The following is a 24,372-nucleotide window of genomic DNA, read 5'->3' on the forward strand; positions in this document are numbered from 1 at the left end:
GCTTGGTTTGATGTTGACTCTAAGCTGGAAGGGATCCAGAGGAGGGCTGGATGGCTGTCTGTCGGGGGTGCTTTGATTGTGCTTTTCCTTCATTACATTAGGCGGTTCATGTGGTCTCTTCCAACTCTTTTGATTCTAAAAGGTAAAAGTTGTTCCCTGACATTAAGTCCATTCGTGTCTGACTCTGGGGGTTGGTGCTCATCTCCATTTCTAAGCCGAAGAGCCGGCATTGTCCGTAGACACCTCCAAGGTCATGTGGCTGGCATGTCTGCATGGAGCGCCCTTACCTTCCCGCTGGAGCGGTACCTATTGATTTACTCACATTTGCATGTTTTTAACTGCTAGGTTGGCAGAAGCTGAGGCTGACAGCAGAAGCTCACGCTGCTCCTTGAATTCATACCTGTAACCTTTTGGTCAACAAGCTCAGCAGCTCAGCGGTTTAACCCACTGATTCTATATTATTATCATTATTATTATTGTTATATTATTACTACTAGACAGAGACTGAATGGTCACTAGTTGGGAGGGCTTTGATCATGCTTTTCCTGCATGGCCCATGTGGTCCTTTCCACATCTATGATTCTGTGTGCCAAATTTGGTCTTTATCGGTCTTTGTTGGGGGCCGCAGTGGTCTCGGGAAGTGAGTGGAGGTACTGCAAGTCCCATCATCTATGGTCCATCCTCCAAACAGCACCAGGATGTAGAGTGGGTCATGAGGGCTCTGTGTGCCAAGTTTGGTCTGTATTGGTAATTGGATGAGTGTTGCTGTGGTCTCAGGAAGTGAGTCAAGGTACTGTAAGTCCCATCATCCATGTTCTGTCCTCCTCTAAACAGCACCCAGATGTAGAGTGGGCCATGGGGGCTCTGTGTGCCAAGTTTGGTCTTGATCAGTCATTGGATGAGGATCACAGCGGTCTCAAAGTGAGTGATGGTACTGCAAGTCCCATCATCCATGGTCCATCCTCCTCCAAACTGCAGTAGGATGTAGAGTGGATCTTGTGGGCTCTATGTGCCAAGTTTGGTCTGTATTGGTAATTTTCTGACACAGCCTCAGGCCTTTTCCTCTCCTCTGTCACCTCAGAATCTTGGAGTTTTGAGGCTGGCCAATCAGAGACATATGCAAATTGTACCACAGTGGCAGCCAATCAACGCTGCCACATACACCTCCCTCCCATCCTCCCTCCACATACAAACACTGACTTTTATTATATACATAGATAGATAGATGCTGATGATGATTATTATTATAGTACCACTGAATAGTCATCTGTCAGGAGGGCTTTGATTGTGCTTTTCCCACCTGGCAGACTAGAGGTTACATTGGATGGCCAATGTGGTCTCTTCCAACTCTATGATTCTTTGATATTATTATTATTTATGGTATTACTACTACTGATTCTATGTTGTTGTTGTTGTTGTTACAGTACCATTAGACAGACTGAATAGTCATCTGTTGGGAGGGCTTTGATTGTGCTTTTCCTGTCTGGCAGAAGGGATGGGACTGGATGACCCTTGTGGTCTCGTCCAACTCTTACTTGCTCCTTTTGGGGGACTGCAACTCCCAGAACCCCCGCATCAGTAGGATGGAGGGTAGAGTAAGCGAAGGCCGGGGGCCGGGGGTCTGGGGAAGCCCCCCGGGTGGAGCCGGTGGAGGTGCCCGCAGTACTCCTCGCTCTGGCTGCAGGTGAAGCCGCACTCCTCGCACACAAAGAGCTTGGAGCGGCGCTCGCGGTAGGCGTAGTGCTGCTGGACGCCGTGGATCTTCCTGAGGTGGGACTCCAGGGAGCAGCGCTGGGTGAAGGCTTTCTCGCAAGCGCAGCAACGGTAGGGCCTCACGCCTGAGAAAGGAGAAAACAGGTTTGTTATGGGGTGGGTGGCCATCTGTCAGGAGCCATTCGATGGTGTCGTCCTACCTGGAAGATGATGGTTGGACCGGACAGCCTTTGGGGTCTCAATCTTTAAACAGAGGCTGGGTGGCCATCTGTCAGGAGGGCTTTGATGGTGTCTTAACTGCATCATAGGGTTGGACCGAATGACCTTTGTGGTATCTTCTAATATACAATGATTTAGTAGTGGTTGAATGGCCATCTATTGGGAGAGATCGGATTGTGTCTTCCTGGGAAAAGGAGGTTGGACTGGATGGCCCTTTGATTCTCAGAGTCATATGTCCCACTAATGCCCATGAGGCTGGATGGCCATCAGACAGGAGGAATCAGATTGTGTCTTCCGCCATTGGAGCCTGAGGTTGGACTGGCCATCTGTCAGGAAGGCTTTGATGGTGCCTTAACTGCATCATAGGGTTGGACTGAATGGCCCTTGGGGTATATTCTAATTCTAAGATTCTATTATTCAGCAGTGGCTGGGTGGCCATCTGTCAGGAAGGCTTTGATGGTGCCTTAATTACGTCGTGTTGGCTTTGATGGTGTCTTAATTGCATCATGGGGTTGGACTAGATAGCCCTTGGGGTATCTTCTAATTTTAAGATTCTATTATTCAGCAGTGGCTGGGTGGCCATCTGTCAGGAAGGCTTTGATGGTGCCCTAATTACATCCATCAGTGGTTGGATGGCCATCTGTCAGGAAGGCTTTGATGGTGTCTTAATTGCATCATGGGGCTGGACTAGATGGCCCTTAGGGTATCTTCCTAATGATTTAGCAGTGGTTGAATGGCCATCTACTGGGAGAGATCAGATTGTGTCTTCTTGGGAAAAGGGGGTTGGACTGGATGGCCTCTGGTAGTCCCTTCCAACTCTATGAGTCTTTGAGTCTCAGAGTCATATTTCTCCATAAACCCACTAATGTCCATGAGGCTGGATGGCCATCTGTTGGGAAGGTTTTGATGGTGCCTTAATTACACCATGTGTTGGACTGGATGGCTCTTGGGGTTTCTTCTAGTTCTATTATTCAGCAGTGGTTGGATGGCCATCTGTCAGGAAGGCTTTGGTGGTGCCTTAATTACATCATGGGGTTGGACTAGATGGCCCTTGGGGTTTGTTCTAATTCTATAATTCTATTATTCAGCAGTGGCTGGATGGCCATCTGTCGGGAAGGCTTTGATGGTGCCTTAATTGCATCATGGGGTTGGACTGGATGGCCCTTGGGGTTCCTTCTAATTCTATTATTCAGCAGTGATTGGATGGACATCTGTCAGGAAGGCTTTGATGGTGCCTTAACTGCGTCATGGGGTTTCTTCTAATTCTATTATTCGGCAGTGGTTGGATGGCCATCTGTCAGGAAGGCTTTGAAAAGTGCCTTAATTACATCATGGGGTTGGACTGGATGGCCCTTGGGGTATCTTCTAATTCTAAGATTCTATTATTCAGCAGTGGCTGGATGGCCATCTGTCAGGAAGGCTTTGATGGTGCCTTAATTACATCATGGGGTTGGACTGGATGGCCCTTGGGGTATCTTCTAATTCTAAGATTCTATTATTCAGCAGTGGCTGGATGGCCATCTGTCGGGAGGGATTGGATTGTGCCTTCCTGCCTGGCAGAAGAGGGTGGGACTGGATGACCTTTGGGGGTCCCTTCCAACTCTAGGTTCGACTTCTGCGATGCACTGTACCAAACTCAGAAATTGAAGGGGTTTGGACTAGATGGCCTTTGGGGGTCCCCTCCAATCCTACGTTTCTAGGAGACCCACCTGTGTGCGTCCTCAGGTGCCTTTTGAGGTCGAAGGTGTCGTTGAAGCCTTTCCCGCAGAACCTGCAGACGTGCTTCTTGACGGAGCTGTGGCACTTGAGGTGCCGGTTCAGCATGCGCTGCAGCGGGAAACGCTTGCTGCACACGGCGCATGGGAATTCCGCCTGCGCCGCAGCTATTCGGCCCTGGAGGAGGAAGCAGAGGATGGAGAACCATACGAGGGTTGAATAAAAAGTACTGGCTTGTTCAGTAGACTTTCCTCTACAGTTCAGTTTTGGCAGAAGCCTTAGCATTGAACGGTTGTGTTGTTAAAGTGAAAAGTAATGCCTCCCCCTTCGTAACTCCTCAACAGATGGCAGTACTAGTATGCGGCAGGTACTGGCTTGTTCAGTAGACTCTCCTCTACAGTTCAGTTTTGGCGGGAAGCCTTAGCATTGAACGGTTGTGTTGTTAAAGTGAAAAGTAATGCCTCCACCTTCGTAATCCTCTACAGATGGCAGTACTGGTATGTGGCAGGTACTGGCTTGTTCAGTAGACTCTACAGTTCCATTTTGGCGGGAAGCCTTAGCATTGAACGGTTGTGTTGTTAAAGTGAAAAGTAATGCCTCCCCCTTCATGACTCCTCAACAGATGGCAGTACTGGTATGCAGCAGGTACTGGCTTGTTCAGTAGAGTCTCCTCTACCGTTCCATTTTGGCAGGAAGCCTTAGCATTAAACGGTACCTGCCACATACTAGTACTGCCATCTATTGAGGAGTTACGAAGGTGGAGGCATTACTTTTCACTTTAACAACACAACCGTTCAATGCTAAGGCTTCCAGCCAAAATGGAACTGTAGAGGAGAGTCTACTGAACAAGCCAGTACCTGCTGCATACCAGTACTGCCATCTGTTGAGGAGTTACAAAGGGGGAGGCATTACTTTTCACTTAAACAACACAACTGTTCAATGCTAAGGCTTCCCACCAAAATGGAGCTGTAGAGGAGAGTCTACCGAACAAGCCAGTACCTGCCGCATATCAGTACTGCCATCGGTTGAGGAGTTACGAAGGTGGAGGCATTACTTTTCATTCAACCCTCGTAAATCTTGTTCTAACCCAGGCACAGGCAAACTTGGGCCCTCCAGGTGTTTCGGACTTCAACTCCCACAATCCCTAACAGCCGGTAGGCTGTTAGGAATTGTGGGAGTTGAAGTCCAAAACACCTGGAGGGCCCAAGTTTGCCCCGCACAACTTGCACACTTTTTTACTAACCTTTCGACTTGGAAGGCATTTTGCTACGGCCGCCGGCTGAAAATGGACCTGACTTTGGATATGGCGAGGAAGGTCTCTTCCTTGGTTGCTTTCCCTCGTGTCCACGTTGGCTTCCCCTCTGAACGTCCTGGGATCCGTGAAGATATGGGTTGCACCGCCTCCTGAAAGGGAAAGATGCTGCCACAATCATCCCATTTGTCATTTGTTGTAGGGAGAGTGCCCCAATGAGCACGGTTCCTTGGCTGGACCAAATATCTTTATATCTTCCTGATTTCAAAAATGCGCCGACGTGAACACGGGCTGAAGAAAAGGGCAACTACTCAAAGCAAACACTGATGGAAATTCCAGAAAATACAGGCCTTCTGTTTGGCTGATTATTCCAGTCCTACTGATCAATTAAAAGCTGGATAATCCTTATTAAATATCTATCTACTCATCTATCTATCTATCTATCTCTCTATCTCTCTATCTATCCACCCACTCATCCATCCATGAATCTATCTATACATCATTTATTGGTCACCTATCTATCCATCCACTCTTCCACCTATCAATCTAATCTATATCTGTCTATCCACCCATCAATCAATCAATCAATCAGTCTATCATGTCTATCTCCCCATCTTTCTATTTATCCCACTATCCACCCATCAATCAGTCGATACACACACACACATCATCTACCTACTTCCTATCTATCTATCTATCTATCTATCTATCTATCTATCTATCTATCTATCTATCTCTATGAATTTGTACATCATTTATTTGTCATCTATCTCTCTCATCTAGCTATCTATCCATCCATCCATCCAGTCACTCATCCATCTATCAATCTGTCTCATCTATCTGTCTGTCTATCTATCCATTCATCCATTTATCTCTCTGTCTTTCAATCTATCATTCAATCTATATATCATGTTTGTCTGTCTGTCTATCCATCCACCCATCTATCCCACCACCCATCAATCAATCAACCAATCAAGATACACACACATATACATATACACACACATCTATCTATCTATCTATCTATCTATCTATCTATCTATCCATTCATCCAGCTATCCATCTATCTATACAACATCTCTCTATCAATCTAGCTATACACCATCTATCTTTCCATTCATCATCCATTTGTCCGTCTATCTATCTGTCTAACTATTAATCCATCATCTATCTGTCTATTTGCCTACCTATCTTTCTATCAATATACCCATCCTCCTATTTTTCTATCTATCTATCTATCTATCTATCTATCTATCTATCTATCTATCCATCCATCCATCCATCCATCATCTATTTGCCTACCTATCTTTCTATCCATATACCCATCCATTTATCTATGTCTTTCAATCTATCATTCAATCAATCTATTGTATATATCTCATGTGTCTGTTTGTCTCTCTATCCATCCATCCACCCATCTATCTATCTCCATCCAGCTATCAATCTATCTATACACCATCTATCAATCTAGCTGTACACCATCTATCTTTCCATCCATCCATCCATCCATCGTCTGTCTGTCTATCTATCTATCTATCTATCTATCTATTAATCAATCTATCCATCTTCTCTCTGTCTATTTAACTGCAGGAATCAGCGGTGTACCTACATTAAGAAGCTCTGGATTAAGAGGCTTGTAAAAAGATTTACAAACTTTGTATTGTTATTGATAAATTTATTTTCAAAAGAACCTTTAAAACAGCTGTACGTTTTGCTGTAAGAATTTGTTGTTTATACCCCATAAAAATAATTTTTGGTTTAAAGAATTGCATGTAGTATATTTTGTATTAGATGCCTATATATTGAATGTTGTAGCAATTAAAGACGTAATATACAATATTGCAATTATATAACTGTTTTACTTTTGGCCTTAGGGACCTTTTGCCTTTTGTATCTATCCATCCACCCATCTATCCCACCACCCACCCACCAATCAATCAATCAATCAATCAAACAACCAATCAATTAATCAATCCCTCGAGATACACACACATATACACACACACATATACCTGCCTACCTTCCTATCTATCTATCTATCTATCTATCTATCTCTATCCATCCATCCATCCATCCATCCATCCATCCTGCCATCCACACATCAATCAATCAATCAATCTCTATATCATGTCTATCTACCCATCTATCTATCCCACCATCCTCTCATCAATCAGTCCATTGAGATAAACATACACACATATACACACATACACACACACACACCTACCTACCTACCTACTTTCCTATCTATCTATCTGTCCGTCTGTCTTATCTATCCAGCCTGCCATCCACTTATCAATCAATCAATCAATCAATCAATCAATCAATATATCATATCTATCTACCTACCTACCTATCTATCCCGCTATCCACCCATCAATCGATCAATAAATATATCTATCATCTATCTATCCACCCATCCATCCCTTCACCCATAGACCTATATACACACACACATATACATACACATATACACACACATACATACACACATCATCTACCTACCTACTACCTACCTACTTTCCTATCTATCTATCTATCCATCCTGCCATCCACCAATCAATCAATCAATCAATCAATCAATCAATCAATCAATCAATATATCATGTTTATCTATCTACCTATCTATCCCACCATCCACCCATCAATCAATCAATCAATCAATCAATCAATCAATCAATATATCTATCATCTGTCTATCTATCCACCCATCCATCCCCTCACCCATAGACCTACACACACACACACACACACACAAATACACATACATACAAACATCATCTACCTACCTACTTTCCTATCTACCTACCTTCCTATCCATTCTGCCATCCACTCACCCACCCATCCATCCATCAATATATCTATCATCTATCTATCCACCCATCCATCCCCTCACCCATAGACCTACATACACACACATACATACACACATCATCTACCTACTTACTTTCCTATCTACCTACCTACCTACCTATCTCCCTACCTACCTATCCATTCTGCCATCCATCCATCCATCATGCCTATCTACCCAACTATCTATCTAACCTGTCACCCACCCATCAATCAATCAATCAATCAATCAATCAATCAGTCTATCAATATATCTGCCATCTGTCCCTCCAGCCATAGACCTACCTGGGATGTAGGCATCTCCCCGGAGCTGGTCTGGGATCTCTCCCCAATTCTGGGTTCCTGGCCGTGTCCTTGAGTGGTGCCTCTTCACCAGGAAAGACCTGGGCATGGCTGGGGTTCACGCTTGGCTGTGGGGTGGGTGCCTTGGAGCTTAAGCCAGCTTTGGCACGCGTATAGAGTGCCGAAACTCCGTATGGGTGCAGGAACACGATGGATTGATTTGAGAATGTTTTAGAGGATAATTCTTAGTGAAATAACCCTCAGACCTGTTCCAGAAAAGGTAGGAAGAGAGGACCCAGAAGTCAAATCCAACTTTTTTGGACTGGTCTGAAGTGAAATCCGAAATCTGGGGAATGAACAGAATTGATTCCCTGGGTTTAAAAAGGGCTCTGTTTGGAAGAGCAACCTGGGACATCCTGGCAATTTGAATGGATGTAGGCGGAAGGGGACTCAGATGTTCTGAACACCGAATAGGTTTTTGCATATTTGGTGTTCCTAACTGCAAAGGCCACCGGAGCTCTCCGTCCGCAACATGCAAATCTGGCACTTGACCACGAAGACGAGATGGGAGGACGGTTAGATCCTTTTAACAATTGGGAGGCAACAAACTTCAAACTGTCCCAGTTTGGTTCTTTCCGCCATCCCGATCTCCAGCTGCGTTTTTATCATCTCCATTGACCCATCTTTTGTGTTATTATTATCATAACCCAATATTCCTCTGCTATTTGATGGCGTTGTCTTAGCTGCGTTGTGTTTTTTTTAAAAAATTATGATTATTATTATAATAAATTGCTTTAAGGCTCTTTTGAGAGCAGGCGGTGCACACAAAAAAGGTCCTATTTCAGATCACCGGTGTTTTGTTTGTACAAGTTCTCTCTTATGAAAGGAAGGTCCACGGTGCTTGAATGAAGGACCTTTCTTCTATCCTTCACTTCCCTTCTTTCCTCCCTTTCCTTTTCTTCTTCCCTTCCTTTCCTTCTTTCCCTCCTTCCCCTCCTTCCTGTCCCTCCTTCGTTTTTTCCTTTCCTTCTTTTCCTCCCTCCCTCCCTTTCCTTCTTCTTTCCCTTTCTTCATTTCCTTCCCCTTCATTTCCTTCCCTCCCTCCTTTCTTCATCCCCCTCTTTTCTTTCCCTCCTTCTCCTCCCTCCCTCCCTGTCCCTCCTTTCTTTTCCTTCCTTCCCTTCTTTCATCCCTCCCTTTCCTCCTTCTTTCCCTTTCTTCATTCCCTTCCCCTTCATTTCCTTCCCTCCCTCCTTTCTTCATCCCCCTCTTTTCTTTCCCTCCTTCCTTCCTCCTTCCCTTCCTGTCCCTCCTTCTTTCTTTTCCTTCCTTCCCTTCTTTCATCCCTCCCTTCTTTTCCTTCCTCTCTCCCTTTCCTCCTTATTTCCCTTTCTTCATTTCCTTCCTCTTCATTTCCTTCCTCCTTTCTTCATCCCCCTCTTTTCTTTCCCTCCTTCCTTCTCCTTCCTTCCTTCCTCCCTGTCCCTCCTTTCTTTTCCTTCCTTCCCTTCTTTCATCCCTCCCTTCCTTTTTCCTTCCTTCTTTCCTGTCCCTCCTTCCTTTCCTTCCTCCCGCCCTTTCCTCCTTCTTTCCCTTTCTTCATTTCCTTCCCCTTCATTTCCTTCCCTCCCTCATCCCCCTTTTCTTTCCCTCCTTCCTTCCTTCTCCTTCCTTCCTCCCTCCCTTCCTGTCCCTCCTTCTTTCTTTTCCTTCCTTCCCTTCTTTAATCCCTCCCTTCCTTTTTCCTTCCTTCCTTCCTTCCTTCCTTTCCTTCTTTTCCTCCCTCCCTCCCTTTCCTCCTTCTTTCCCTTTCTTCATTTCCTTCCCCTTCATTTCCTTCCCTCCCTCTTCATCCCCCTCTTTTCTTTCCCTCCTTCCTTCCTTCTCCTTCCTTCCTCCCTCCCTTCCTGTCCCTCCTTCTTTCTTTTCCTTCCTTCTCTTCTTTAATCCCTCCCTTCCTTTTTCCTTCCTTTCTTCCTTCCTGTCCCTCCCTCCTTTCCTTCTTTTCCTCCCTCCCTCCCTTTCCTCCTTCTTTCCCTTTCTTCATTTCCTTCCCCTTCATTTCCTTCCCTCCCTCTTCATCCCCCTTTTTTCTTTCCCTCCTTCCTTCCTTCTCCTTCCTTCCTCCCTCACTCCCTTCCTGTCCCTCCTTCTTTCTTTTCCTCCCTTCCCTTCTTTCATCCCTTCCTTCCTTTTTCCTTCCTTCCTTCCTTCCTGTCCCTTCTTCCTTCCTCCTTCCTTTCCTTCTTTCTATGTAAGATATAAATACAATATTAAATGGAAGGGACAGTCAAGAAGTAACGAGAGGAGGAGGGAAAGAGGGAAGGAAGGAAGGAGAGAAGGAGGGAGGGAAAGAAGGAAAGAAAGAAAGAAAGAAAGAGAAGCAAGGAAGGAGAGAAGGAAATAAAAAAGTGAAAGGAAAAAGAGAGGGAAGGAATGAAAGATAGGGAAGGAAGGAAGGAAGGATGGATGTAACCGAAGAGCGAAGAAAGGGAGGAAAGAAACAGGTAGAGATGGAAGAAAGATGAGAGAGCTAGGGAAAGAAAAAGAGGAAAGGAAGGAAAGAGGGAAGGTAGGAGAGAAAGAGGGAGGGAAGGTTGGCCACAGCAACGCGTGGCGGGTACAGCTAGTAATAATAATAATAATCAAAGCCCAAACTGAAAAGTGGACAACAGATCTCAAGTGTAGGCTCTGCAAGGAAGCAGATGAAAGAATAGATCACATCCTTTGCTGCAAGATTGCGCAGACAGACTACAAGCAGAGGCACAACACCGTTGCTCAGGTGATTCATTGCAACTTGTGCCACAAAGACCATCTGCCTGCGACAAAGAACTGGTGGGACCACAAGCCGGAAAAAGTTACAACACGTCAAATTCCTCTGGGTCTTCCGAATTCAGACAGACAGAGTTTTGGAGCACAAGACGTCTGACCTCATGATTGTGTTAAAAAACAAAGTATGGGTTGTCGATGTTGCAATCCCAGGTGACAGCAGGATTGCTGAGTAACAATTGGAAAAGCTGATATGAGGATTTAAAGATTGAACTGCAAAGACTCTGGCACAAGCCAGTCAAGGGGGTCCCAGTGGTGATCGGCACACTGGGTGCAGTGCCTAAAGACCTTGGCCAGCACTTAAAGACAATCGGCACTGACAAAATTACCATCTGTCAGCTGCAAAAAACTACCCAACTCAGATCTGCACGCATTATTTGCCGAAACATTACACAGTCCTAGACACTTGGGAAGTGTCCGACGTGTGATCCAACACAAAAGCCAGCATTGTGATCTTGTTTGTTGTTTACTACTCTTGTTGTGTATCAAATAATAATAACAGCAACCCAACTTACCTGTCCGAATGCTATGAACCAGCTAAGGTGTTCAGATCGTCTGAGGAAGCCCTGCTCTTGGTCCCGCCTGCATCACAAGTACATTTGGCGGGGACGAGAGACAGGGCCTTCTCAGTGGTGGCTCCTCGGCTGTGGAACACCCTTCCTACAGATATTAGATCGGCCCCCTCCCTGTTGACATTTCGGAGGAAAGTGAAAACCTGGTTGTTTGAGCAGGCATTTGAATAGGCAGTGTAACGAACATAGGAACATGGAATAAATGGATGATGAGACTGGATCTTGATTTTAACTATGAGATGCTAACGAGATGTTTGATTGATTTATATTGACTGTTTATTATGCTACTGTTTTTAATTGTTTTTAACTGTTTTATGATGTTTTTGAGCATTGAATTTTGCTATTGTTAACCGCTCTGAGTCCCCCCCAGGGGTGAGAATATAGTAAATAAATAAAGAAATAAACAATAATTTATTTATTCTCCTTCTCCCTGTCCAAGTGGCCGTACTTAGTAAAGTTTGGTGAAGTTACATCACTGAACTCAAACTTCCAGGCACCCCAAAGCCCTGGACCATTCTGGGACTAATAAATGGATTTTTCAAAGTTTTGCAACTGCTGAAGTATTACAAGGGCAATGCAACGCCTCCTCCCTTTTGCGCTTCCTCCCTTTTGCCGCTTTTGAGCCTGGAAAAAGGCCCGGCCCTGACGGCAGTTAAAAGCAAACAAATCTCTCCTTTCAAAACACAGGCCCATTTCCATGTTTTGTTTGATGCGCCTCGATTTGAATAAACCTGTTTCCATGGACAGCTTTCCAAGCGGTTTGATTTTAGGCAAGTCCTTTCGGGCTCATTTGGTTAACAAACCAAAGCGTTCGCCAGCGCTGCTATTATGGTTGTATAATAGAAGCGCAACTTGTGACAATAGTGTTGAGATCAAAGGTTTCAACCAGACCGATTCTCTTCTGTCTTGAAGGGAATCATAAGAAACAGAAAGCAGCTTTGGGTTGCTCTGGGTTTTTTGGGCTGTGTGGCCATGTTCCAGTATCACTCTCTCCTGACGTTTGGCCTGCTTCTGTGGCTAATGGCATCTTTAAAGGTTCTGTTGGCAGTGTATATGTATCTGTGGAATAATGTCCAGGGTGGGAGAAAGAACCCTTGCCTGTTTAAAGTGGATGTTACATTTAGCAAGCTTGAGTAGCATTGAGTAGCCTTGCAGCTGCAAAGTCAATCAGTGAGGGTCTCTACATAGGCAGTGGTTCTCAACCTGGGGTCCCCAGATGTTTTGGGCCTACAACTCCCAGAAATCTCAGCCAGTTTATCAGCTGTTAGGATTTCTGGGAGTTGTAGGCCAAAAGCATCTGGGGACCCCAGGTTGTGAAGCACTCAGCCTGGAGGCATCCTCTGTTTGGGAGGTGTTAACTGGCCCTTGATTGTTTACTGTCTGGAGTTCTCCGTTTCTGAGCGGTGTTCCTTATTTACTCTTTTGATTTTGGTGTTTAATACTAGTAAACAGATTTTGTTCGTTTTCATTTCTGTTGAAATTAAGTTCTTGTGGGTCTTTTCGGGCTATATGGCCATGTTCTAGAGCCATTTCTCCTGACGTTTCACCTGCATCTATGGCAAGCATCCTCAGAGGTGACCTCATCTCTGAGGATGCTTGCCATAGATGCAGGCGAAACGTCAGGAGAGAATGCCTCTAGAACATGGCCATATAGCCTGAAAAAACCCACAAGAACTTAGTGATTCCGGCCATGAAAGCCTTCGACAATCTGTTGAAATTGTTCACGTGCTTGTGGATTTTGATGGCTTCTCTTGTGTAGTCTGACATGATGGTTGTCAGAGCGGTATAAAAACCACCAGACTCAAGACAGAAACAGGGAAGCCCCAGACAGCAAGCAACCAAGAGCCAGTTAACACCTCCTAAACAAAGGGTGTCTCCAAGCAACAACAGTTAGGCCACCTCTATGCAAATACCCTCACTGATTGACTTTGCAGCTGCAAGGCTACTCAATGGTATTCAAGTTTGCTAACTGCAATATCTACACTTGCTTTAAACAGACAAAGGTTCTTTCTCCCACCTTGGACATTATTCCACAGATATATTGTCAGGTTTTACAATGTATTCCAATGTAATATAGCTGAGTCATGCACTGCTAATGGCCTTCTATTGGAAATGCTGAGTCATGCATTAACTGTATATAAGGAATCATTTGGGGAATGTGTTCTGGCCTAGTCCAGGTGATTGTGAATGATGTAATCCTGGGTTCGAGTTAAGTCAATGAGTTGGGAACCAATCAGTGATTACTATGTGTAAATGAATTGTATATAAGGAAGTCATGTACAGTGTATATTTCTCCTTGTGCTGTGATGTTGTTTGTCGAAGACTATATGTAATTAAAAGAACCTGTCTACTAAGACAAGATATACCTGTGTGCTGTGGTAAGTCTGTAATGTCATCTAGACTGGGGGAAAGACAATGGTAAAACTGACAATGGCCGGGCATGTGCTCAAGTGTCTGTAAAAGGTTCCAGAGAGGCTGCAGGCTGTGGAAGCAGTTGACTGAAAATACTGTGCAGGAAGAAGTTACTGGAAAGCGCTGAAGTTGTGCAACTGATCTGCTGCTGAAATGTGAAGTTAATCTCAACATATATATACACCCCACTTGCCTCATTTTCTCTGAGGATGCCTTCCACAGATGCAGGTGAAATGTCAGAAGAGAATGCTACTGGAACATGGCCATACAGCCCAAAAAACTCACAGTAATCCAGTGATTCTGGCCATGAAAGCCTTCAACAACAGACAGAAAGCAGCTTTGGTTGAACAGACCAAATTTCCCAACTTGAGAAGCGCATCGTAATGCTTGACCAGATACTTCTAAAGAACAATGTATTGTCGAAGGCTTTCATGGCCGGAATCACTGGGTTGTAGGTTTTTCCGGGCTATATGGCCATGTTCCAGAGGCATTCTCTCCTGACGTTTTGCCTGCATCTATGGCAAGCATCCTCAGTGGTAGTGAGGTGACCTCACTACCTCTGAGGATGCTTGCCATAGATGCAGGCGAAATGTCAGGAGAGGATGCCTCTAGAACATGGCCATATAACCCGGAAAAACCTACAACAACCCACTTCTAAGGATCCTTTTTATTGAAGAGAGTTGCTCACCCTTTTCCGCAATCGCTGCCACTTCCGTTGAAGTGCAGTAAAATACAGACTGGCACATACTCCTTTGAAAGAACAATTATGCAATTTATTTTCCCAACCAATTAAAACAACACTTAAAACAATGTCAACGTGAATAAAAACCACTCTTAACGGGAGAAGTCCCAGAAGGCGCAGAAGGACTTCTCCGACTCTTTGGGCATTCTTATAAAGAACGTGGCTCCCAAGTGGCCTAAAAGGTAAAACTCCAAAAAGGAAAAGCGAACATCCAAACTAGTGATCTTGGGAAAAAAAACAACCAACCAACTCCTCGGGAGTCAGATAGGAATGAAGGTGCCGTGTTTTTCCTGAGCAAAAGCAGTGCGACGAGGAGAGAAAGGGCTGCTCAAGCCTCGCCCGTGTGGTGCGCTTCGCCCAGCTTTCTCTGGACGATGCTGAGCAGGGAGTCGGAGTAATGCCTGAGAAGCGAGAGGGTCTCGCTGTCCTGGAGGGGCTTCGGCCAGGAGGGAGGGCCCTCGGTGGACGTCGCCGCGTCCGCTCGGCCCCTGACTGCTCGCAGATCCAGCTCGGTCTTCATCCAGCCGAAAGAGCTGCACAACCGGCTCTTGAGGTGGAGAAGATCTTCTTCGGTGGAGCTACTGCAGGTGCTCACCTGTGGAACACAACCAGGTCAGTTCTTTTTGATGAAAACCCACCGTTGTGGCTGTACTGTTGTTGGGGGCGGCCAAAATGTCATATATACTATATTATTATATATACTATACTACATATTTTTACTACTATTAGGCAGTCCAAAAAAGCTAGTCACACAAACAGGTTCTCAGCTGCCGACAGAGCGGCGGATGAAGAGAACTGAGGCGGTGGCGTCACCCACCTGCTACTTATACTTGCAAGGGAAGAGTGGGCGGGGCCAACCGCCAAAGTTTTTCAAATCTATCTAGAAGGTTCTGAAGCTGTCTGCTCAGGTGCAGAAACTACCATATGTGCATAATCACAGTTGACCACGATGGGAAAAAAGGGTCTGATGAGGAACAACAGAGGAAAAGCATTTGGGATATACTTATTGCACCTACAGATGAGGACTCATTTGAGGGGTTCTCTGGGGATGAAGGGTCAATGAGTGAAGGAGAGGAGGGAGACACAATGGATAGGAATAGAGGAAGAAAGAGGGTTACTTGGGAGCAGGAATCGGATGAGGAGCGACAAAGGAAGAGGATCCGGGATATACTTGCGGCACCTACAGATGAGGAATCATTTCAGGGTTTCTCTGGGGATGATGGGTCACAGAGTGGGGAAAAATGAGAGGTTGCTTACCTGTAACCGTAGTTTGCTTTAGCGGCGGAAGAAGAGATCTGGAGGCGGTTGACCAGTCGCGGTCTATTTATAATGTACTGGGGAGTGTGCGCGGGGCCAACCGCCGATTCTTTTAAATTTTAAACTGAAGATTCCGGAGCGAAGCTGCGCATGCGCAGAAGTACCATTAGTGCGCATTCACAGCACACTCACGTAGGGAAACGGGGATGACACTGTGGACTGGACTAAGGTAAAGGAAGTGCAAGCTATTTGTGCGGAGCCAACATCTAGTGATACGTTTATGGGATTCTCTGGAAGTGAAGACTGGCAGTCAGGGAATACAACTGAGTCTTGGGGGGATCTAAGTCTTGACAGGAGATGGAGAAGATGGAGGGATGGGCGTAGGATGTGAGGATGTGTAGATAAAAATGGGTTAAGAAATGGGGAATCTTTGCAGAAGGCCAGGTGTTGGTATATGTTGGTGCATTGGGTGCTGTCTGGACTTGTCGCTGCCTTTCGTGTTCGGCGTTGGGTTTGGAATCTGCACAGAGCGTGCATTGGTTGGTGTCTTGTGTCCAAATTTGGTGTCAATTCACCCAGTGGTTTTTGAGTTCTGTTAATCCCATAAACGAACATTACATTTTTATTTATATAGATATTATATTATTATAATTTTTACCACTACTACGATGACTACTAGGCAAAGACTGCATGGCCATCTGTCGGGCGGGCTTTGTTGTGATTCAGTCAGATGGCCCCTGGTGTCTCTTCTAACTCTATTAATATATATTATATCTACATTACACTATATTACGGCTACTACTACTACTACTACTAGCAGAGACTGGATGGCGATCTGTCAGGGGTGCTTTGATTGTGCTTCTTCTGCCTGACCGAATGAGGTTACATTACTATGATTCTATGGTTCTATATTACTACTAATACTACTACTACTACTACTACTAGGCAGAGACTGGTTGACAATCTGTCGGGTTTTGATTGTGCTTTTCCTGCCTGGCAGAATAGGGGTTGGCCTCTGGGGTCTCTTCCAATGCTAGTATTCTATGATAATTTTAAGTCCCTGAAGAGTTAGCGCGTCTTCCTGCCTCCCTCCCGTCTTACCTGGTCGTAAAGCTGCAAAATCTCTTTAAATTCGGCGCACAGAGGTTCCAAGTGCCTTTCAAAGTTCTTGATGAGAACCTGTGCTTCTGAGAACAACAACAACAACAACAAAAGAAATCAAATGCCTCCATGTTTGGAGTTCTAATACAGGAGAGGAAAGAGGAAAGAAGTGAAGCAGAAACAATTCTATGAAATGGAGGCTCTTTCTTCGGAGGCTTTTAAGCAGAGGTTGGATGGCCATCTGTCAGGGGTGCTTTGAAGGCGATTTTCCTGCTTCTTGGCAGAATGGGGTTGGACTGGATGGCCCACGAGGTCTCTTCCAACTCTAGGATTCTATGGTCCTATAATTTTGCTGCTGACAGAGCGGTGGATCAAGAGAACTGGAGGCAGTAGCCCCTCCCACTGGCTATATGCACTCACAAGGGGAGAGTGGGCAGGGCTACTGCCAAAATGTTTAATAAAATGTCTAGAAGGTTCCGAAGCTGGTCTTTGCAGGGGCAGGAATTACCATATGTGCGATTCACAGGGACCGCGATGGGGAATAAGTCTTTTAGTCCAGAGCCTTACCTGAAATGCTGGATACTTTGGCATCAAGCGCTTCTTTCAACTCTGAGCAAGTTTCCGCTGAAGGTTTCTAAAAACCAGTCATTTGAGAGAATTAGAAATCACATTGCAAGGCCTGATTTACTAAAAAAAAAGCCTGAGAACAATGTCCTGGTCTTTTTGTCCTTCACAAAATATACACCTACTGATTTTTCCCAAAACTTTCCAAATGGTAATGGCACCGTACCTGCCTTCTGCACTCATCATATTCATTTTGAGCATTACAAAATATTCATCTTGCTCACAAGTTGAAAAAAGGAAATGGAAAACATGGGCAAAAATATTTTCTTATAAAGATTGCATTATTTTTAAGCATTGCGGATTAAAAAATGGATTTATAACAGATCTGAAAGCTTAAGCTTGTCGTTTTTGATGCTGCTCAGACTCTGCATCTTCTTTGTTTTGCAAAGAAGCACATCTGTGTGCAAGTTAGACTAGCAAACTAACATTGCACACGAAGTAGGTGCTCGCCAGAGTTTAGAATTATCATAATTACAATTGTTGTTGTTGTTTATAATCGGCTTTTCTCTCCAAAAAAACCAAACCAGTAACACAGTTTAATAATAAGAATAAAATAAAATAATAAAATAAAAACTAGTCAAAGGTCAGAGAGAGAGAGATTCCATAACTGCTGCATAAGCGGCGGATTAAAAGAACTGAGGTGCTACTTATACTCGCAAGGGGAGAGTGGGCGGGGCCAACCGCCAAAGTTTTCCAAATCTATCTAGAAGGTTCTGAAGCTGTCTGCTCAGGCACAGAAACTACCATATGTACGATTCACAGTTGACCACGATGGGAAATTACAATTGTTGTTGTTGTTTATAATCGGCTTTTCTCTCCAAAAAAGAGAAAGGGATTCTTTAGCCATGACTTGAAAGCACATAACAACAACAACAGCAACAACGTTTTATTAAGAAAGGAAACCATTGCCATGACTGTAGTTGTACACAGAAATGCAGAAAAGGGGACTAAAGAAATAACAAGTGGAAGAAAAACCTGCATATACTGTGGAATGATGGGCAGCAAGGAAAATGTTGGATAAACATATTATTATTATTATTATTATTATTATTATTATTATTATATTTCATTATTTTGTATTATTAACTAGCTTGGGTACCCAGCGTTGCCCGTGTTATTTGAAAAAAAGTCAATTTGTTAATTGTTCAAAATGCACATGGTTGTGGGTGAACTACAACTCCCAAAATACAGTAATTTTTATTGAGGATACCTGCCATAGATGCAGGCAAAACATCAGGAGGGAATGCTTCTAGAACAGTGTTTCTCAACCTGGGGGTCGGGACCCCTGAGGGGGACGTGAGGGGGTGTCAGAGGGGTCACCAAAGACCATCAGAAAACACAGTATTTTCTGATAGTCATGGGGATTCCAAGTTTGAGCCAATTCTATTGTTGGTGGGGTTCAGAATGGTCTTTGATTGTAATGAACTATAAATCCCAGCAACTACAACTCCCAAATGTCAAGATCTATTTTCCCCAGACTCCACCAGTCTTCACATTTGGTTATATTGAGTATTTGTGCCAAGTTTGGTCCAGATCCACCATTGCATGAGTCCACAGTGCTCTCTGGATATAGGTGAACTACAACTCCCAAACTCAAGGTCAATACCCATCAAACTCTTCCAGTGTTTTCCATTGGTCATGGGAGCCAAGTTTTGTTCAAATCCATTGCTGGTGCAGTTCAGAATGCTCTTTGATTATAGGTGAACTATAAATCTCAGCAACTACAACTCCCAAATTACAAAATCAATCTTCCCCCAACCCCACTAGAATTCACATTTGGGTGTAATGGGTATTTGTGCCCAGTTTGGCCCAGTGAACGAAAATACACCCTGCATATCAGATGTTTACATTATGATTTATAACAGTCGTAAAATGACATTAGAAAGGTTGAAAACCACTGTTCTAGAACATGGTCATATAGCCAGAAACACCTACAACAACCCAGTGATTCCAGCCATGAAAGCCTTCGACAATACATTCAACTTGCCTCTGGTTTCTTGGGTTCGCTGGGCGCGGGACTCTCCTCTGGAACCAGCTCTGCAGCCATCGTTTCACTGTACTGCCGTTGAAGAAAAGCGGTGGAAAACCTGGGCAAATAACAACAACACCAAAAAAGGAGGACAACCTCAGTTGGGCATATTTAGAGATTAAGTGGCTTCCTTACAGGACAAAATGGGGGAAAGGAAACATCTCCCACCGGCTGTTTTTCTGGCGGTGCGAGAGAAACCTGGCCGAAGTGCTCAGGCGACGATTCGGCAACAAGGCAACCTCCTCTTCTTCTTTGCTGCCGGGTGGCTTCAAGTCCCGGAGACAACCGTCAAACTTTTCTGGATTCAAAAGGAGGTAGCACCTTCTAATTAGGTTTGGGTTGTTTACATAGAAATACATTAGTTGTGTGTAGGTCGGGCATGGGCAAAGTTGGGCCCTGGGGGTGTTTTGGACTCCAACTCCCACCATTCCTAACAGCCTCAGGCCCTTTCCTTTTCCGCTTAGCGGCTGAGGGGGAAAAGGAAAGGGCCTGAGGCTGTTAGGAATGGTGGGAGTTGGAGTCCAAAACACCCCCAGGGCCCAAGTGTTGCACTCCAGAACAGGAATAACCCCCTGACTTTAAAACACTACACGTTGAGTAGGAAAACAATATTTTTATTGAAGATAAATAAAAGCAGCAAGGTAAAAAAAACAGTGGGTTGTTGTAGGTTTTTTCGGGCTATATGGCCATGGTCTAGAGGCATTCTCTCCTGACGTTTCGCCTGCATCTATGGCAAGCATCCTCGGAGGTAGTGAGGTCCTCACTACCTCTGAGGATGCTTGCCATAGATGCAGGCGAAACGTCAGGAGAGAATGCCTCTAGACCATGGCCATATAGCCCGAAAAAACCTACAACAACCCAGTGATTCCAGCCATGAAAGCCTTCAACAATACAGTAAAAAAAAAAACACTTTAAGAGAATAGGTAAATCCAATTAGGTAGGATGATAAGCAGGAAAAAAGTATTCCAAGGTAGGAAAAAAGTATTCCAAAGTCCAGACTTCTCTAATAAAATCCAAAGAACCAGGAAAACGTTGATCCGAAGCATGAGACAAAGAGTCAAACCATAAACAAGGAATCCTTAAACATGAATCTTCCAAGCAAGGCTTCCATAAGACAAGAGCAAACTTAGCAGGATTCTAAAACGATGCTTCATCTGACTGTATTTCCCATGGTTGGAACTTTATATCCCCTCGTTAAGCCATTCCCAGAACTCAGAAACTGGTTTAGTTTTCCCTGAATTCCTCTCATCCTTATCTGTCGAAGCCTGGCCGAACGCCGAAGGCCTTGGCCGAACTGCCTGTTTTGGCTAATTTCCACCCGCCTGTCTATATGCTCATTAATTTCTCCAGGTGCCAAGTTGTTTTCAAGCCCCAAATCCTGGGAACACTCTGGGAGCAATTCAGGGAATAAACTCTCATCCCTATATATCATCCTGAAGATCCACCCAGAGGAAAAGTGTTCTTGCCATACATCAAGGGAACCACTGACCACATTGGGAAGCTGCTGATGAAACACAACATACAAACTATCTACAGACCCACCAAGAAAATCCAACAAATGTTACGTTCAGCAAAGGACAAGAGGGATCCTCTCACTTCTGCAGGAGTCTACCGTGTACCATGCAGCTGTGGACAAGTCTACAGAGGGACCACCAAACGCAGCAGCGTTGCCCAGACACAAATCAAGGAACATGAAAGGCACTGCAGACTCCTTCAACCAGAGAAGCCAGCCATAGCACAGCACCTGAGGAACCAACCTGGACACAGCATTTTATTTGAGAACACAGAGGTGCTGGACCACTCTCACAACCACCATGTCAGACTACACAGAGAAGCCATTGAAATCCACAAGCATGTGGACAATCTCAACAGAAAGGAGGAAACGATGAAAATGAACAAAATCTGGCTACCAGTATTAAAAAACTCAAAAATTACAACAGCAAAACAGCAGAGAGTAAACAATCAGGCACATCTAATTACCTCTCAACAAAAGTTTGCTCCAGGCACAGTCAGCCCATTATATGCTAATCAAGGTGGTCAGTTGAAACATTCACACCTAGCTCCAGCAGACAAGAGTTCTTTGTCCCACCCTGGTCATTCCACAGATATATAAACCCTTTTTCCTAGTTCCAACAGACCTCACTACCTCTGAGGATGCTTGCCATAGATGCAGGCAAAACGTCAGGAGAGAATGCCTCTAGACCACGGCCATACAGCCTGAAAAACCCCACAACAACCCAGTGATTCCGGCCATGAAAGCCTTCGACAATATCATCCCTATACCCTGTAGGAACATTCTCATGGGAAACTACACTTTGAACCGGTGTCTCTTTGTCATTCTCTGCATTAATATCATTGACCAAACCATTGGCATCTTGATCCTCATTGACATCATTTCCCACATCTAAAGCACCTTGATCTTGGAACACAACCACAGGCTGAACTCCAACACCAAGCTTGCCCAGGTCTGATTGATATTCAAGTTTGGGGAAATAAAAGATGAGCCACGGAACCATTCCATCACCAAACACTGCTATCTGCAACACAAATTGTAGAAGCCGGAGGCTGTGACTTTAGGGCTGCAGGGTGTTGCGTTGTGCTTTGCCCCACAATAACATGTGCATTACCTTCTACGTGGGCATCGGCCAGGGTCTCGAAATGATGCTTGAGGTATTTTTCCTGCTCCGGGGTTTGGGGCAAAGAGCTGCTTTGCTGGAAGTGTTCGGTTATGCTACTCGCCTCTGTCTCTGAGGTTATGGATTCTTGATCTACAGATAATAAAGGGAGGGGAGAAAAGGCTCAGGAGTGAGTTCTGACGAAGACTGTTTTAGATATGGGCCTCGTTCTAGGTTCTGCTCATCCCTTCTACCTTATATCACGTCCCAAACCCACATCACTCCGAGGCGACCAAGAAACTGCCTGTCTAAAACACCTCATCTGCTTCAGTCTCTCCCTTCTGTTTATTTTTCCTGTCAAACTTGACCCCAACTGATGGCAAACCCACAAACGGAGTGGAACGACTGGCTAAGCTTCCTTATCTGGAGGTTTTTTAAACAGAAACCGGATGGCCATCTGCCAGGAGTGCTTTCTTTGTGCCTGGCAGAATGGGGTTAGCCTGGATGGCCTTTGGGGATCCTTTCTGATTCTATGAGCGCTAGTCATCAAAAGCTCTGTTAAAAGCTCTGTGAAAAATATTTCTCCTTCGTGGTCTCTGTGAAATCGCACATATGGGTTGCCTGCGCAGTCAGGTTTCTTTTTGAAATGCATAATAAAAATTTATATCAAAAAGCTCTGTTTACATCTAGCAAATTCTGGGTTTTTTGGGAGGGGGGAACTGACCTTCCTGTCGGCGGCCGAAAGCAGAGGCCTCGGAACCCAAGGGAGTCACAGGGCAGATTTTATCGAAGGACTTCTCTTTTGCACCAACAGCAGGGTCCTTTGGGTACACGGGATGAAGAGGCAACTCCTTCAGACATTCCCTTTCAAGAAAGAAAGAAAGCAGAGAGGACCAGGTGAACGCTCCTTGAAAAAGCACGACCGGATCAGGTTTATTTCAGATTTTGAGATAACTGTATCGGCGAAGAGAGGACAGACTGGGTCCACTGATATAATCTTGCATTCGGCAGAGACTGACCTCTCACTGTCGGAAAGGCAGCTGCTGGTCTGGGTGTCGTATAGGCCAGTCCGGCTGGTTTCCAGCTCTTCGGTGAGTTCGTCATCGGAGGAGAGATCCGGATGCTTGAAGTGTTCAATCACGTTTCTTGGGGAGTCCTCGCTCTACAAGAAAATAATTACTTTCTGGATTCATCCCACGAGCCTTGAGTTAGACACATACAGGCATGTAGCCGGGAGGGGGGGGGCTTCAGCCCCCCCCCCCCCGAAATTCTCATGGTGGTTCGCGAAAAGGCCTTCCTGGTGCATTACTTAAACTGTTATGTTTATTTATATCATGATCTGATCACCATACTCATATCCCATATGCATGGGGGTATTGGGGTAATGATACAAAAGGTTTGCTAGGGTAGACCCTCTTTCACTCAGACTCAGCCCCCCCCCGAAACTCAGCCCCCCCAAAACCCCCCTGAAAAAAATTCAGCCCCCCCCCCCCGAAACGAAATCCTGGCTACGGGCCTGGACACATATGGTTTAAGTCAGGCATGGGCAAACTTTGTAACTTGGAGGCATGCATGCTAGCACTCCCTACTAGGAGGACTGGCTGCCCAGTGATGGAAGGAAGAAAGGAAGGGAAGGAGGAAGGAAAGAGAGATGGAAAGAAGGGTAAAAGGGAGGAAGGGAAAGAGAAAGAGGGAGAGAGGGAAGGAGGGAGGAAAGAGAGAAGGAAGGAAGGAAGGAAGGAAGGAAGGAAGGAGAAAGAGGGAGAGAGGGAGGAAAGAGAGAAGGCAGGAAAGACAAAAGGAAGACAAGGACGAAAGTGTGGAAGGGAAGGATGGAAGGAAAGAGAGAAGGAAAGAAGGGCAAAAGGAAGGAAGGGAAAGAGAAAGAGGGAGAGGGGGAAGGAGGGAGGAAGGATGGAAGGAAGGAAGGAAGGAAGGAAGGAAATAGAGAGGGAGGAAAGAGAGAAGGCAGGAAAGACAAAAGGGAGGGAAGGACAAAAGGGTGGAAGGGAAGGATGGAAGGAAAGAGAGAAAGAAGGAAGGAGAAAAGGGTGAAAGGGAAGGGAGGGAGGAAAGAGAGATGGAAAGAAGGGCAAAAGGGAGGAAGGGAAAGAGGGAGAGAGGGAAGGAGGGAGGAAAGAGAGAAGGAAGGAAGGAGA

At 45.1% G+C, this 24,372-nt stretch overlaps 2 protein-coding genes across 2 annotated transcripts in view; both read right to left on the reverse strand.

Moving 5' to 3' along the window:
• Positions 1-1,575: 1,575 nt before the first annotated feature.
• Positions 1,576-8,141, reverse strand: OVOL3 (ovo like zinc finger 3). Its single transcript, XM_067462438.1, has 4 exons — positions 8,036-8,141; positions 4,892-5,052; positions 3,642-3,825; positions 1,576-1,838 (listed from the first exon to the last, which is right to left on the reverse strand). Exons 1-4 carry the CDS (start codon positions 8,139-8,141, stop codon positions 1,576-1,578), a joined length of 714 nt encoding a protein of 237 aa, XP_067318539.1.
• A 6,455-nt stretch (positions 8,142-14,596) lies between these two features.
• The window catches only part of LOC137095423 (WD repeat-containing protein 62-like), a 41,920-nt gene continuing 32,144 nt past the window's right edge, over positions 14,597-24,372 (reverse strand). Inside the window, exons 23-30 of the mRNA XM_067462084.1 lie at positions 23,233-23,375; positions 22,938-23,077; positions 22,226-22,366; positions 19,767-19,896; positions 19,557-19,656; positions 17,513-17,579; positions 16,946-17,031; positions 14,597-15,182 (exon numbers count right to left, since the gene is read on the reverse strand). Of these exons, the coding sequence (XP_067318185.1) occupies positions 14,916-15,182; positions 16,946-17,031; positions 17,513-17,579; positions 19,557-19,656; positions 19,767-19,896; positions 22,226-22,366; positions 22,938-23,077; positions 23,233-23,375 (1,074 nt within the window). The 3' untranslated portion in view covers positions 14,597-14,915. The remainder of the gene's footprint in view (positions 15,183-16,945; positions 17,032-17,512; positions 17,580-19,556; positions 19,657-19,766; positions 19,897-22,225; positions 22,367-22,937; positions 23,078-23,232; positions 23,376-24,372) is intronic.

This window comes from Anolis sagrei, chromosome Y, assembly GCF_037176765.1.
Source record: "Anolis sagrei isolate rAnoSag1 chromosome Y, rAnoSag1.mat, whole genome shotgun sequence".
NCBI lineage: Eukaryota > Metazoa > Chordata > Lepidosauria > Squamata > Dactyloidae > Anolis > Anolis sagrei.